The following is a 15,441-nucleotide window of genomic DNA, read 5'->3' as shown; positions in this document are numbered from 1 at the left end:
CCTGGGCGGCAAGTGGCTCAGTGATTAAATCTCTACGCATGTGATCTGAAGATTGCTAGTTTGAGCCCTGCCCTCAGCAGAACTGTCACATGTGCGTGGGTCCTTGAGTAAGGCCCTTAACCCCCCAACTCCAGGGGTGCTGCACGTTATCTGACCCTGTGCTGTGACCCCTTAGCTATGGAGTGCAAGGTGGGTCAGCAAAGGGAAGCATTCCAATGTACCTGTACTTGTGCAAATGGCAATTAAAACATTAAACTGGATTTGCTGTTTCATGCTAGGCTAACCATCACAACAATAGTAGGAGACAGGAAAAGATTTTCTTTGGTGGTAGATGCCAAAGCCAATATAGTGGCAGTGCATGCTGAGCCTTTTCCACCAGTGTAAGTTTACTACCTCACACTCAGCCTCCTTTATTTTATTTTTTTCTGTTACTTATTATTAGACAAATGATAATTACCCAAGGCTTGCTAGCCATTGGAACTAATCATAAACTATATTAGCTGTCACTGGAAGGCTAAACATTTTCGGTTTTCTTTCTGCCCGATTAGTTAAGTATACTTCAAAGTTCTTGCCTGGGCATGAAAGTGTTTATAGTTTATTTATAGGTCGTAAGTTTCTAACCATTGTCTTATCCACAGCTAATATGTTTCCAAATTCTAAGCCAATGTTTACATGTCTGCTTACTGCCAAATGCTGGTGTTTAATATATTCCTGCATAACAACCAATAGTGTATTATTAATGTTTATAATCACTGTGTCAATGCTCACAATCAATCAGAATTCACTCTGGTTGAACCTACACCCATGTGACAGAATTTTATGTTTTATTTGCATTATTGCCATTCAATTCACTACAGAGGTACTCATCTGCCTGTAGTATGTTTGAAGAAATGGTGATCCTCTGTTAACCTGTTCTTCTTCAGTTTACGGGTTTTTATGTATGGTTCTATTTTCTGTTGTTAATAATGGAAACAAAATGCTGGAAGACAAGGATAAAGTAGTGATTTCAAGGCATGATGCTTAAGTTGGGATTTCATAAAGGGTGTCATTCAGAGTACAGTCACAATTGGGATTATAGTTGTTAAGGCATGGCATAACGGAAGGATGATCCACAGTGCAGGTTGGTAACAAGAAGGAGTTTTCTTTTTTCAATAAACTAAACCAATACAAGAAACAAAGGGACCATGAAGGGTTAAAACCAAGGCTGGCTGAAAAAACAAGAACTAACTAGGGCTGGCTAAGAAACAATCGAGCCGGAAAGCAAAGCTCTCGATCTATTGGTCCATCTTCGTCCCTACCCTCACCCATGGTCATGAGCTATGGGTAATGACCGAAAGAATGAGATCAGGGATACAGGCGGATGAAATGAGATTTCTCTGCAGGGTGTCTGGGCTCTTCTTTAGAGATAGGGTGAGAAGTTCAGATATCCGGGAGAGTCTCAGAGTAGAACCACTGCTTCTCCACATCAAAAAGATCCAGTTGAGGTGGTTTGGACATCTGGTGCGGATGCCTCCTGAGCGGCTACCCGGAGAGGTTTTCCGTGCACGTCCTACAGAGAGGAGGCCCCAGGGCAGACCCAGGACGTGTTGGAGAGATTATATCTCTCAGTTGGCCTGGGAACGCTTCGGCATCCCCCCGAAAAGCTGGTAGAGATAGCTCAGGAGAGGGAGGTCTGGGTATCTATCCTGAAGTTGCTACCCCCGTGACCCGAACCCCGGATAAGCGGATGGTAATGGATGGATGGATGGATGGTTGGTTAAGGAATTCTGTCAGGGTCCTTGAGATTCAGACCTGTGATTAACAGAAAACATTCAGCATCTAATAACCTCTTTGCCTTTTCTACATGGCAGGCATGTATACAGAACAGTCATGTCTGGTTGCTTTCTTTGAAATGTACATTTTTTGTCCAATATATCTCATAATGTGGAAATAAGCTTGCATATGAGTGGACAGTTAGCTGCTACTATTACTGTGGTAACGATTGTTAGAAACTCTCACACTATCTGTCATCTTGATGTGTGTGTGGATGAGTAATTTTATGTACTGTAGAAACCAACCACACAAATGCATCCTATGTCAGACCTGTGGGGTACACTTTCCTCACATCTCATCATAATCCAAATAACCACTTACCTGCTTGCGGCTAATCTTATTGAACTTATGCACATAATTCTTAAATTTTTCTTGAGGTCCTGGCATTCATACAGAAAAGCAGCCATTCCAGTCACTCGGCTGTCCTATCCTGCCCTGAAATCTCAAGCCCTTGACATATAGTGTTGTATGATTCTCTGGACTTACTCATAACCTTAGATGCCTCTTTTTGTGCATTATACTGACTGGAAATGGTAATCGGTCGCTTTGTACCAAAGGTTTGTTTGAATATGGAAGAACTAAACACAAGTCATGACTGCATATGCATCTCCCAAAAAGGTATCTTGGTGTCATGGAAATATCTAGCATTGTACATTGTGCAGCCTTCAAACAGTACTTTGTTTAACATTGGGGATTTTTGCTTTAAGTGTTTTGATTTTTTTTTAAACTTTGAATGGTGGAGTACATTTGGCAAGGCATTCGGGATTCAGGATATTTTCATTTGGCATGTGTGATTCCAGTTGCTTTTTCTCACACAGGACTGAGCGGCTCACAACCCCTCCGGTGACGTGCGAGGATCCAAGCTGGATGCCTCATTAATTAGCCTGCTATCATCCGTCAGAGATAACGCACTCGCTGTTGGTAGTCCGGCTAGTGTCTGGGTAGAGGAGACATCCTGTGATAGATGTGTTTGCCCCTGCCTGTTTGTAGGTGAGGCGGTCTCAGCGTTCCTGATCCTGTCTGACCCGGCTGCTGTCGGTCGTCATGATGTTTCACTCATCACTCATGTCTCTCCAGAGATAGTTTACCCATCATTTAGCGTAGCAACAAGCCCTGACACACAGTATCAGTCTAAAATTTAGTGTAATAATATACCGAACTTGAATGTGCAGATACACAGGGGGCAGATGGCTTGGGCAGAAGCAATGTTAGGAACTATGGGGGCCCTAGGTAAAAAAAACTCCATGGGGCCCTCCAACTCACCACATGGTAAAATTTATTAACATTATTTAGCTTGAAGTCCAAATTAATAATATCAATAAAGAGAATTAAATAAGGTAGTCCCTCGGTTAAGAACATCTGACTTACAGACAACTCGTACTGACAAATAGACTGCTACAAATGCTTCATAATAATGAATAATAACACTACTTTGTGATGCTTGTGAAAACATTGCATGGCTTCAGTGGTTTGTCAGCTTGAGGTACAGTACAGTACCATATGTGTCAGGATCGCTGGCAAGCGAGCCGGAAGGCAGGAGATCGGAGCCGTAAATACGGACAAACGGGGTTTTATTAGGCGCGGGAAGGCTGACAAGAACAAACATCCAAACAATACAATGACGGATCTGGAGAAGACTGACTCAGACGAGGACTAAATACAAAAGACAAGCTAGACATAACAGGACTCAGGTGATCACAATCAGGGCGGAACACGAGGTAACGAGGTGGGCGTGGCACACATCAGGAGCGGACGGAGCGGATCATGACACACCGGGCGCGTCCGAGAGGAGGCGACGGACGGGACGAGACCGGGGAACAGGACCTGGAAAACAAAAGCAGAACATCAACGAGACACCGGAAACAGGACAGAGACACAGAACAGGAACAAGGACCAACAGAAAGACAGGACCTGACAAAGAACAGGAAACGCAGACAGGCAGACAGAGAAAGGAGACACAGAGGGGACAGAAAACGGAGGAACAACAGGGCGAGGAGTGAACACAGGAGACACCGAGGGACGAGGAGCAAAGACAGGAGGGACAAAGGGACCAGAAGGGAACGGAGGAGACACAGAGGGACGAGGAGCAGAAACAGACGGGACGGAGGGAAAGGGAGGAGGAGCCAGGGGAGCCCGAAGGAACCCAGGCGGGCGACGGGCAGCGGCCGGAGGGGCCACAGGCGAGAGGGAGGAGGGAGCAGGAGGGGACCACCCAGGGGCCAAGGGAACGGGACGAGGGAGTGACGGAGGGGACACGGAGGGAGCAGGAGGGAACACCGGTGCAGGCAGGCAGGAGGGGGAAGCCGCGGCAGGCGGAGGCGCAGCCGGAGCCGGGGAAGGCGCCGTCCGACGCCAAGCCGGAGCAGGGGGGCCCGGAGGCGGCCGTCACGGAGCCGGAGGCGGGGCCGAGGACCGGCACCGAGGAACCAGGGGGGGATCCGGAGGCGACCGCCGACCCCGAGCCGGAGGACCCGCAGGCAGCCACCGAGCCACAGCCAGGGGCCGAACGGGCGAGCCAGGGGGCAGGGCGGGCGGGACCCGGACCCGACGCCTGTGTCCCCGTCCCTTACGGGAAACTGACAGGCGGGGTCCTGGGGGGCGTCGGCCTCGCAGAGGCAAGGGTGAGGGAGTCATGAGGGAGGTTGGTGCTGGGCGGACAGAAGTCAGGGCCTCTAAAGAGGCAACAGGCGGGGCAGCCGGAGCCGCGGGCGTGGCCGCAGGCGGGGCAGCCAGAGTCGCGGGCAGGACAGCCAGAGCGGCGGCCTCAGGCGAGGCCGCGGGCAGAGCGGCGGCCTCAGGCGGGGCCGCGGGCAGAGCGGCGGCCTCAGACGGGGCCGCGGGCAGAGCGGCGGCCTCAGGCGGGGCCGCGGGCCTGGCCGTAGCAGCGGGCGGAGCCGCGGGCGCGGCCGGCTGGACCGGCGAGCAGGGCTGGGCCGGCTGGACCGGCTGGACTGGCGAGCAGGGCTGGGCCGGCTGGACCGGCGAGCAGGGCTGGGCCGGCTGGACAGGCGAGTGGTCAGCAAGGGGCGCTGCGGACGTGCAGGGCTGGCCGGACAGGACAGGCGAGACGGGCAGGACCGACGAGCAGGGCTGGCCGGACAGGACAGGCAAGACGGGCAGGACCGGTGAGCAGGGCTGGCCGGACAGGACAGGCGAGACGGGCAGGTCAGGCGAGACGGGCTTGGGCGTGCGGCCAGCTGGAGGTGCCGCAGGCAGAGCAGGCACCTCGGCGGGCATGGGTGCAGGCAGAGGCAGCGCCGGGACCTCAGACGCAGCCGCAGGCAGTTCAGGCGCCGGCAGTTCAGAAGCCGGCAGGACAGGCGAGACAGACAGTTCAGCAGGGGGCGCCTCTGCAGGCACCTCGGGCGTGTGGCAAGCAGAGGGCGCAGGCGAAGCCGAGACCTTGGGCAGAGCTGCTACAGGTATCCTCAGTTCCTGGCCAGCAGGGGGCGCCGCGGCGGGCGCCGCCATCACGCGGCCAGCAGGGTGCGCAACCGCGGCCACCTCAGGCAGAGCTGCAGGCAACGCGGCGGCCGCAGCAGCAGATGCAGCCGCTGTCTGGGCAGGCGGGTCAGGCAGGACAGGCGGGTCAGGCAGGACAGGCGAGACAGGCAGTTCAGGTGCCGGCAGGACGGGCGCCGCCGTCATGTGGCCAGCAGGGGGCGCAACCGCGGCCGCCGCGGGCAGTGCCGCAGGCAAAGCGGTGGCAGCTGCAGGGACTGCAGGCAGGTCAGGCAGGACAGGCGGGTCAGGCAGGACAGGCGGGTCAGGCTGTGCCGCGGGCAGAGCGGCGACAGCAGCGGCGGGCGGTGCCGCGGGCAGTGCGGCGGCAGCAGCAGGCAGCGCAGCCGCGGGCAGATCGGCGGAGGCAGCAGGCAGCGCAGCCGCGGGCAGATCGGCGGAGGCAGCAGGCAGCGCAGCCGCGGGCAGATCGGCGGAGGCAGCAGGCAGCGCAGCCGCGGGCAGATCGGCGGCGGCAGCAGCTGGTGCTGCAGGCACGTCCAGAGCAGGCAGGTCCGCGATAGGCGCCAGGATCGGCCTTTAAGGGCCTTGGGGATCCGGGGAATCGCATCCCAGACGGCCCTAATCCCCGCATATTCCAGGTGGTCATTCTGGAATATGGAGGCTGCTGGTGACGGCAGCTGCGCAGCTGTAGAGATCCCCGCTGACTTCTGTGTCGGGAGGGGTTCCTCCCGATATTCAGCGGGGTCTCCTCTAGTCCTTTCCCCTTGCGCCTCTTCTTTTTTCGCCGGCTTTGGCTGGGTGGTTGCGATGGGGAAGCTCCGGAGAGAGCGAGCGGTTGGAGCCGCTTCTCTGTCACCCCCTCTACCAGCTGCCGGAGATTGTCGCGCACGTCGCCGATGACGTGCGCGCCAGTGAGCGCGGTCATCTCCTGGAGGAGGGTCCCGCTTTTGTTGGCTAGGTCCCTTAGTTCAGGGTCCTCACGGACCTCTGGCAGGTTCAGCCAGTACAATACCTCGCTGAGCAGTTCAAGGCGTTGTTCCTCGATCCGCGGAGGTGAGTTGTAGAGATCCGTCATTCTGTCAGGATCGCTGGCAAGCGAGCCGGAAGGCAGGAGATCGGAGCCGTAAATACGGACAAACGGGGTTTTATTAGGCGCGGGAAGGCTGACAAGAACAAACATCCAAACAATACAATGACGGATCTGGGGAAGACTGACTCAGACGAGGACTAAATACAAAAGACAAGCTAGACATAACAGGACTCAGGTGATCACAATCAGGGCGGAACACGAGGTAACGAGGTGGGCGTGGCACACATCAGGAGCGGACGGAGCGGATCATGACAGATCTGTCAGGATCGCTGGCAAGCGAGCCGGAAGGCAGGAGATCAGAGCCGTAAATACGGACAAACGGGGTTTTATTAGGCGCGGGAAGGCTGACAAGAACAAACATCCAAACAATACAATGACGGATCTGGGGAAGACTGACTCAGACGAGGACTAAATACAAAAGACAAGCTAGACATAACAGGACTCAGGTGATCACAATCAGGGCGGAACACGAGGTAACGAGGTGGGCGTGGCACACATCAGGAGCGGACGGAGCGGATCATGACAATATGTAGTTACTTTTATCATTACTGTATTATTATTGTTATAATAGCATAGACCATGTCACCCTGCATGAACTGGAGAGACTAAGGCGGGCACCTGGTAGCTGGTCATAGCCAAAAAGGATAGCATAAATTTGCCCTCCTGTGGGCACACCACCTGCAAGGGGAGCCATGTGGGTGGGGTGGAATGTAGATCAGGTGCCAGTCAAAGGCAGGGGCCATGACGAATCAATAGTCGGCTACAAAAACTGGCTGTTGGCACAGGGAACATAACTTATCTGGTGACAAAGGAGCCTGAGCTGGTGCAGAAGGCGGAGAGATGCTGATTATATATAGTTGGGCAAACCTCAATACATGGCTTGGCCTCTGGAACCAAACTCCTGGAGTGGGGCTGGAGTTGCCCATCAGGAGTGGTGCCAAGTGTCACGTATCGGGAAGGACGGAAATGAAGGGGGGATAACCAAATCAATTTATATAAAACACAACAAGTAGAGCAAAAGGAAAAGGACCATGAGGGGTCAAAATGGGGTAGGGTGAATTGGGAGAGAAGACAGGGTGCAGGGTTAACTGGGGAGCACAGGCAGGCAGCAATATCACACACATAACAATACAATGACCAGACTGGGGAGCTCAGGACGAGGAAGCACTATATACACCATAGAGGAGGGAGCAGACGAGAGGCACCTAGGGATCATCCACACGAGGGCTGAAACGAGAGGCAGGGTTAAACGAAGAACAGGTGTGGCTCGTTAGCACCACACCACAAGGAACACAGGGGAAGAAGGCATGCGGGGTGTGACACCAGGCAGGGGTGGGTCTACTTATAGCCCCCTGGTTCAGTGCCAGTATGTTGGAGCACACCCCGGTGAATGAGAGGGTAGCCTCCGTTTGACTGTGATTTGAGGGATGGGCTCTGACTGTTGTCTGTGCTTATGTGCCGAACACCAGTCCAGAGTATCTAGCCTTCTTGGAGACCTTGTATGGGGTGTTGCAAGGTGCCACTTCTGCTTGTTCTGCTGGGGAACTTTAATGCTCATGTGGGTAATGACAGTGAAACCTGGAAGGGTGTGATTAGGAGGAATGGCCTACCTGATCTGAACTGTGCTAACCACAGTTTGTACATAAAGAACACCATGTCCAAACATCAGGGTGTTCATAAATACACTTGGCACCAGAGAACCCCAAGCTGCAGTTTGATGATCAATTTTCTAACGGTATCATCGGATCTGCTGCCGCATGTTTTGGACACTCGGGTGAAGAGAGAAGCTGAGCTCTCAATTGATGACCGCCTGGTGGTGAGTTTGATTTGATGCCGGATAGATCTGGTAGACCCAAACGCATAGTGAAGGTATACTGGGAGCATCTGGTGGAGGCCCCTGTCTGGGAGATCTTTAACTCACACCTCCGGCAGAACTTCTCCTGTTCCTTCACCTGTTGGTCGAACTTTGCATCCAGGAAGAACAATATGGACTCCGTCCTAGCTGTGGGACACTGGACCAACTCTTCACTCTCACAAGGATACTGGAGGATTCATGGGAGTTTGCCCAACCAGTCTACATGTGTTTTGTGGACTTGGAACAGGCATATGATTGTGTCCCTCAGGGAGTGCTTCAGGAGCATGGGGTACAGGGTCCGTTGTTGCATGCCGTCAAGTGTCTGTACAAATGGAATGACTTTTATGGACAGAATTTCAAGGCATAGCCAAGGGGAAGAGGGAGTCCGGCTTCAGGGGCCTCAGGATTGCATCTTGGTTTTTTGCAGATGTTGGGGTCCTGTTAGTGTCATTGGCTGGTGACCTGCAGCATGCACTGGGGTGGTTTGCAGCTGAGTGTGAAGCAGCTGGGATGAGGATCAGCACAATGGTTCTCAACCGGAAAAAGGTGGATTTCCCTTTCCTGGTGGGGGACAAGTTGCTGACTCAAGCAAACGAGTTTAAGTATATCTCAGGGTCTTATTCATGAGTGAGTAAAGAAAGGAGCAGAAGATTGGCAGATGGATTGGGGCAGTATCGGCAGTAATGTAGACACTGTACCTTTCTGCTGTGGTAAAGAGGGAGCTGAAGCAGAAGGTGATGCTTTTGATTTACCAGTCCATCCACATTGCTGCACTCATCTATGGTCATGAACTCTGGGTAGTGACCAAAACAATTAGATACGAATAAAAGTAGCAGAAATGTATTTCCTTCACAGGGTGTCTGGGCTTAATAATAATAATCACGTTATTAAATTGTCTTTACACCTCCCTCAACATGCCCTTTTGCAGAGTAAGTTGTCTGTGAAGGGCAGCCACCGATGGCAGCACCCAGGCAGCTGGGTGTAAAGGGCCTTGCCCAAGGACCCACAGACGTGCTGAGACTGGGTTTGAACCGGTGACATTGTGACTACCAGCACACTGGTTTAGCCCACTGAGCCACACACTGCACCCAAGGCTTAGCCTTAGAGAGACGATGAGAAGCTCAGACATTCAGGGGGCTCAAAGTAAAGGCGCTGCTCCTCTGCATCAAAATATGCCAGTTGAGGTGGTTTGGGCAACTATCTCGGATGCCTCCTGGACGCGTCCCTGGGTAGGTGTTTCAGGCATGTCCAACCAGGAGGAGGCCCTGGGGCAGACACAGAACATGCTGGAAAGATCTCTTGGCTGGCCTGGGATTGCCTTGGTATTCCTTTGGTAGAGCTGGAGGAGGTGGCTGGTGATAGGGAGGTCTAGGCGTCCATGCTTTGACTGCTACCCTCGCGACCTGATCCTGAATAAGCGGCAGATAATGGATGGATGGATTTTGTACTATTTTATTATTTTTCTGACTTACCTGCAGATTCAACTTAAAGGCAGACTTTCATGAATGAATCTCATTCGTAACCTGTGGACTGCCTGTGAATACACGTTCTTTATTTTCACTTCATTTTCACTGCAATGTACAATGTAATCAGCCTGTCCTGTAGCAACAACTCTGGATTTGGGTAAATTTAGAAGTCCCCGCATAGGGTGACATAGGGAATCTGTCCAGGGGTTTTGATCATATCATTCACTGCCTCTGTCCCTCTTGAAGCACAGTTAGCCTAATTTGTGTGTTTAATAAAGGGATGATATATGCACGTTTGCTAGCTCCTAAACAAATCTTGTTATGTCCCGTGGGCGTGGACCCAAATCATATCAGCACTTAAAACGGAGGGAGTTACCGTGTTTAATCGCTCAGGACGTCACAGTATTAAAAAAACGCACACACCCAAACACACAGATACACGTACCATAATTCAGCAGATTTGATGTGCATACAAAGCCGTATCTGTACTAAAAGATACAAAAATGAAGCTTTTCTTGATAAGTCAGATCTGAGATCACTTCATTTTCGGTAATCAAAAGTCTTTACATAGAACGTATTTTGGTTGTTTAAATGTGCATTTTTTTAAAGATTCAACGTCATCAGTTCAGTATAATATTACTACTACAAATATCTCGTTAATAAAATGAACGCTTATTTTCAGTTGAATATGAACAAATTTAACTTTGGCTTTTTATCGGTCATTCTGCGGAGATTTGGCAGAGCGCCGCATTTTCCCAAGCGGGACATTAAACAGTCATTAGTAACCGCATTATCTGATAATTTGTCATTTAGTTTCGTGCTAAATACAAACAGCGAAGCGCCGGTTCCTCGGCGCCGCTAAGGCGCAGACGCGGCGCCCCCGGCTGTATCCCCGACCTCTACTGCGTCCGCTGCATGGACAGATGTTTGATGGCCGTGGTACTGCTGGGACACACAGGAGATAGCGGACCTACAAGGAACAGGGTGGGTCGGAGGACCAGTCACGGGAGTCAGTCGCTGACCGGCACCAGAGCGGCAAGACGCGCGAGTTTCTAAGGTGAAGCCTTTACCTCACTTTACTATATTATATGCATAGTCTGGTGCTTCTTTATTTGGCACTAGATTAACAAAATGTGTCCATCAATCTGTCCATCCAGTTTTTACACCCGCGTGTCCTAAACAGGGTCGCGAGAGTCCGGAGCCTTTTCCAGAAAATACGGGCGCAAGGCAGGGAATAACGCAGGATGGATCAAACAAGATGTATAATTATTAAAACAGGTTACAAAAAACGTCTTAATTGCGCTATAACGGAATAAATGTTATAGATCTCTACGGTTGTTGTAGCTTTTTTTCATGGTGTGTCTGATGCACCGACCGAAAATGTTTAATACTGTTTAATATCTATTTTACGACGTAATATAGGCAACCGTATAAAATTTGTTCCAGTGAGCATCTTAGTATCATTACCAAATCTCATAATTTTACTAACGTGACATGTGAGAGAGTAAATGCACTCTAAAACCGAGTTCTTTCGTGCTGTAAATACCAATTAAGTGCGCACTAATGAAACGCCTTTGCCTTTATGAAGTAGATGTAGAGGTTGCTTTCCCGTTGTAAGCGCCAGATGCAGGACAGCTGGCCGTCAAGCACTTTTTTCCGTGGTATGGTGTGCTTGCTGCGAACGCAGGATGAAGCTCTTGGGTCGCTGGTGCCTTTTAATAGCTAAGAGCACAGTTAGGGCTGTCTGTGAACCAGTGTCCCACTGCTGTTATTATACACATCGGCTTAAAAAAGTCAAGTTAAGATGCTGGCCTGTTTTTTCCAGAAGTCTTCTGAGGTTAGTAATGTCATTGTGATAACTTGCCACCTTCTCCCCTGAAGGCAGCTCTCCCTTATCTGCCCCACCCACCCTGGCAGGTGGGTTTCGACCCTGACGCCCCCCCACCCCCCAGTCATGGGATCCGGTGCCTCAGTTCTGGATGAGGGCCACCTCATCTACAGCATGACCGTGCCCCTGTCCACTGCCATCATACTGGCCAATCTGCTCATCCTGCTGGGAATCGTATGTAACCGGCAGCTGCACAACACCCCCAACTACTTCTTCCTGAGCTTGCTGGTGGCTGACCTGTGCACAGGTGTGGCCCTGCCCTTCATCCCCTGGATGGGCCTCAACCGTGACCTGGGCTTTGATGCCTGCCTGCTAGTGCACATCTTCCCCAACTTCCTCTTCCTGTCCTTCCTGTCCAATCTGGTGATGGTGCATTATGAGCGCTACGTCTGCATCATCAGCCCGCTGCATTACAGCCGTTTCTGGGCACACCGTTGCTTCCCGCTAGCGCTGCTGGTCGTGTGGGTGCCCCCACTGCTTTATGCCTCGCTGCCTGCCTTCGGCTGGAACAACCGGCGTGACAGTGGGGGTGGAGGCGGCGTGGGCAATGCCAGTGTGGCTTTCAACGACACACCGGCCCACTGGAATGTCTCAGTGGAGGAGGAGGCAGTGTACTCGGCCGAGGAGAGCTGCTCCTATCGCGTCATCTTCCCCACAGACTTCATTTACCTGGAGGTGTACGGCCTGCTTGTGCCGGCTATCATCTCTGTGGCAGCTATGACAGCACGTGTGCTGATCATTGCACGCCGGCAGCTGCGCAGTATCTGTAAGCTGCACCGCGCAGCCGGCCAAGCCGCTGCCTCCGAGGCACAGCAACGGCTGAACTTGCGCTATGCTCGCTGCGTCACCGCCGTCTCCCTCACCTTCTTGGTGTGCTGGGTACCCTATATCGTGTATCTCCATGTGTCCGTGGCCTTGCTGCGCCGGGACGGGGGCCCGCCCGTGGGGCCCACCATCCACACCGTGTTGTCCTGCACTGGCATTGGCAGCATGGCTATCATCCCCGTGGTTCTGGGCTTGGGGAACCGGCAGTACACCGACCCGGTGCGTGAGCTCATCCGCAGGATGCGGGAGCGCTGGGCGGGGGGGTGCTGTAGCGGGGGCGCGCGGACAGGACGGGGCTGAGCCCCGTTGTCAGGGATTCGGACAGAAGCCTTATTGGACGGAAGCAACGGAAATGACGTGTCCCGGATTCACGGGAGCTCCTGGAGGAGATCCTGTCATCACTGGATTCACTGGAGTTCCCAGAGGAGGTGTCATTCCCGGATTCAGAGTGGAGACCCTGTGATTCCCAGATTCACTGGAGCTTCCAGAGGAGACCCTGTAATTCCATAACATCCATGGTTTAGTTTCTAAACTTTAACAGATGTTCATTGTAAAATAATCTCATATTTATGTTTTTGGGTATCTAATATAAAACACTGTGTTTTAGTTTTAATGACATATTCTCGGTAACTGACTGAAAAGCTGTTTTCATGTGGTACTCGGCTTGTTCTGTTTCTTCCTTTTATTGTTTTTCTATCATTTTTGTGAGAGTCTGGCATACTGTTTGTAAACATCTTGGCAGTGCACTGTGTTCCCAGCAGCTCCCACTGCTGGCTGCGATTGGAATGATCATCTGTGGGATCCCCTTGACCTGAGCTTAAACAGTCCCCATTAGTCAGACATGATTCCCATGTCACTTGTGTTCCCAGGGGCACTGATCCGTATCAGCATTGCAGTGTAAACAGGAATACAGATGAAGCCCTCTAGGATCTTTCTGAAAATGTCACATTTAATAGTCCTCAGCTCAGAACATCTGGCGTCTTGTACTTTTACAAGCCTCCAATGAGAAATACCTTCAGAAATTATAAATTATTTCCAGGGATTTTCCATTTTTCTGCAGTCTCTGGTATCTGTCTCCCACGGATTTAGCAGAAAAGAAATGGCAGTTTATCACAGCAATGAAGCCCTATGTGCACTAGGTCTATATGGTAGTGAAAGCTCCAAATGTCACTGTTAACCCCAGTATTTATTTATCAATCAGACACATTTCAGATCAGTCAGTTTTTGGCAGCACCTACCCAGACATCAGAGGTGTGCCAGGGTCTGCAAATTTCTGGAGAACATTGCTGCGTCTCTCACTGCCATAAGATCAGATGGATATCTTCACAGGTCTTCACTCATGATGTTGTGTGTGAGAAGCTGCCCCAGTAGATGTCAGCTCATTGCTTTTCTCTAAAGAAATCTTATGAAGTTGACGTGTGCATTTCCCCAGATGCTAGGCTTAATTATATGTAATAATTTTGAGGATTGACCATAACTTGCTGAATTATGAATTATTCAACACATGTGTTGCTCGACCATGACTGACTCGGAGAAAAAAAAATCATACAAAATATTGATTGATTGATTGATTGATGAAACCCTTTATTGCTGTTGCAATACACCATGTCACTAGTCACAAGTACCAGCGAAAAACTGGCCATCAACCCGACCATACATATACAAACATCACATTATAGGGGGTAGACAGGTCAGGAAGATGGGGGATATAGGAAGAACAGAGAAAACAGAATTACACGAGGAGAGAGGAGGAGAATAAAAAAACAGCCCCCAGACTGTACTCCAGTAGGGAGTACAATATAGGAATAGAAAAAAACACCTCAGCAACATAAGCACATAAGCACATAGTCACTACACCTTACAACATAAAAAGTCGTGACTTGCAACAGGGGAGGGAAATGGGGAGGTGGAGGTAGTCCAGCATAGACAAACAGCCATCCGGTCCTGCAGCCAGAGGCGCTGGTCACAGACCCGCCTGTTCACGCTGGGGGTATGAAGCGGCGAAGGCGTGGGATGGGGGGAGGGTGCGGTAAGTGCGTATCTGTACGTATGTATATGTGTGTGTGTATCCAGGTGTCCTTGGGATTGGGGGAGAGAAATGCAAGAGAGTCTCACTGCCTTGTTCTTCCGGGGGAGTTGTTAATTCAGCAGCGGCCTTGTCCGAGGCAATGCTGATTAGGGGGGAACCAAAAGCAGATAGGATAGGGTTGTTTGGGTTTTCGGGCGAGAAGCTGTAATTTCGCAGCTCCTCTAATGTCCACGCTCATCTTAATCAGCTTGTCAAGTTATGAAAAATTGTATAAAAATCTTTTTGGAGATCAAGTCAGGATAAAGCTGTTGTGTACTGAAAACACCGAGACCCTAAACAGTCATCTGCGCTTTTGCCCCCCCCTGCTGGAAGCAGCACCGTAGGCCGTGCTCTTTATGCACAGAGGTGGAAGTAAAAGCATCTGAATCTTCACTATGACTGACCCAAACAAACACAGAAAAACCAAACCAAATCATTGGTTCATGAGCGCCACCAGCATGATCCTCTGGGGAAAGTCTCCCTTGATATGTGCCGCAGATAGGAGCTCTGTGAAAATTACTGACTTGGACAGTTTGCATTTAGTTAATGGAGTCAGTGCTGCCTGATGTAAACAGCCTCAGTGTCACTCCTTAGGATGTGTTTTAAATACAAGGTATTCTTACAAAAATGTGTCGTGTACTTACATGCCATCCACAGATCCCTAATGGTTTAAATTCTCAGGTACCTTCAGCTCTTGTCTTACCTGACCAATGCTGCATCAAAGTTTGGCCATGTCAACCATGCTCAACTGTGACCAAAGACAAGCCAGGGCCTTTTTACACAGGGGCACAAAAGCTTTAAAGGGATGGTCCTAGTTTACACTGGACTTAAAGTGAAATGTGACAAATACACAACCATAGGATACAGCTGTGGTAACATTGTTCATACTTTCTGAGGTATCTTGTAGCAACCACATATCAGAATATAAGTTGTGACTTATATAAAAAGAGATAAACACATCACTTTCAGAGA

General features: G+C 50.9%; 1 protein-coding gene across 2 annotated transcripts; it reads left to right on the top strand.

Annotated features, from left to right (window-relative positions):
- Positions 1-10,593: 10,593 nt before the first annotated feature.
- On the top strand, positions 10,594-15,040 carry LOC111842868 (G-protein coupled bile acid receptor 1-like). 2 transcript variants are annotated; one of them, XM_023809913.2, is made up of 2 exons: positions 10,594-10,745; positions 11,606-15,040. In XM_023809913.2, the coding sequence occupies exon 2, from the start codon at positions 11,643-11,645 to the stop codon at positions 12,699-12,701; it is 1,059 nt and encodes a 352-aa protein (XP_023665681.1). In that variant the 5' UTR covers positions 10,594-10,745; positions 11,606-11,642; the 3' UTR covers positions 12,702-15,040. The 2 variants fall into 2 exon arrangements, with proteins under 2 accessions (XP_023665681.1, XP_023665680.1); XM_023809912.2 differs by having other exon boundaries at positions 11,570-15,040.
- The last annotated feature ends 401 nt before the right edge of the window (positions 15,041-15,441 follow it).

The sequence above is a fragment of the Paramormyrops kingsleyae genome, chromosome 1 (assembly GCF_048594095.1).
Source record: "Paramormyrops kingsleyae isolate MSU_618 chromosome 1, PKINGS_0.4, whole genome shotgun sequence".
Taxonomy (NCBI): domain Eukaryota; kingdom Metazoa; phylum Chordata; class Actinopteri; order Osteoglossiformes; family Mormyridae; genus Paramormyrops; species Paramormyrops kingsleyae.
The sequence above is the reverse complement of the archived record's forward strand: the minus strand, read 5'-3'. Positions and strand labels throughout refer to the sequence as shown.

Bases quoted from the DNA above. Each gene is read 5' to 3' on its own strand.
- LOC111842868 (XM_023809913.2), top strand. From the start codon at position 11,643: ATGGGATCCGGTGCCTCAGTTCTGGATGAGGGCCACCTCATCTACAGC.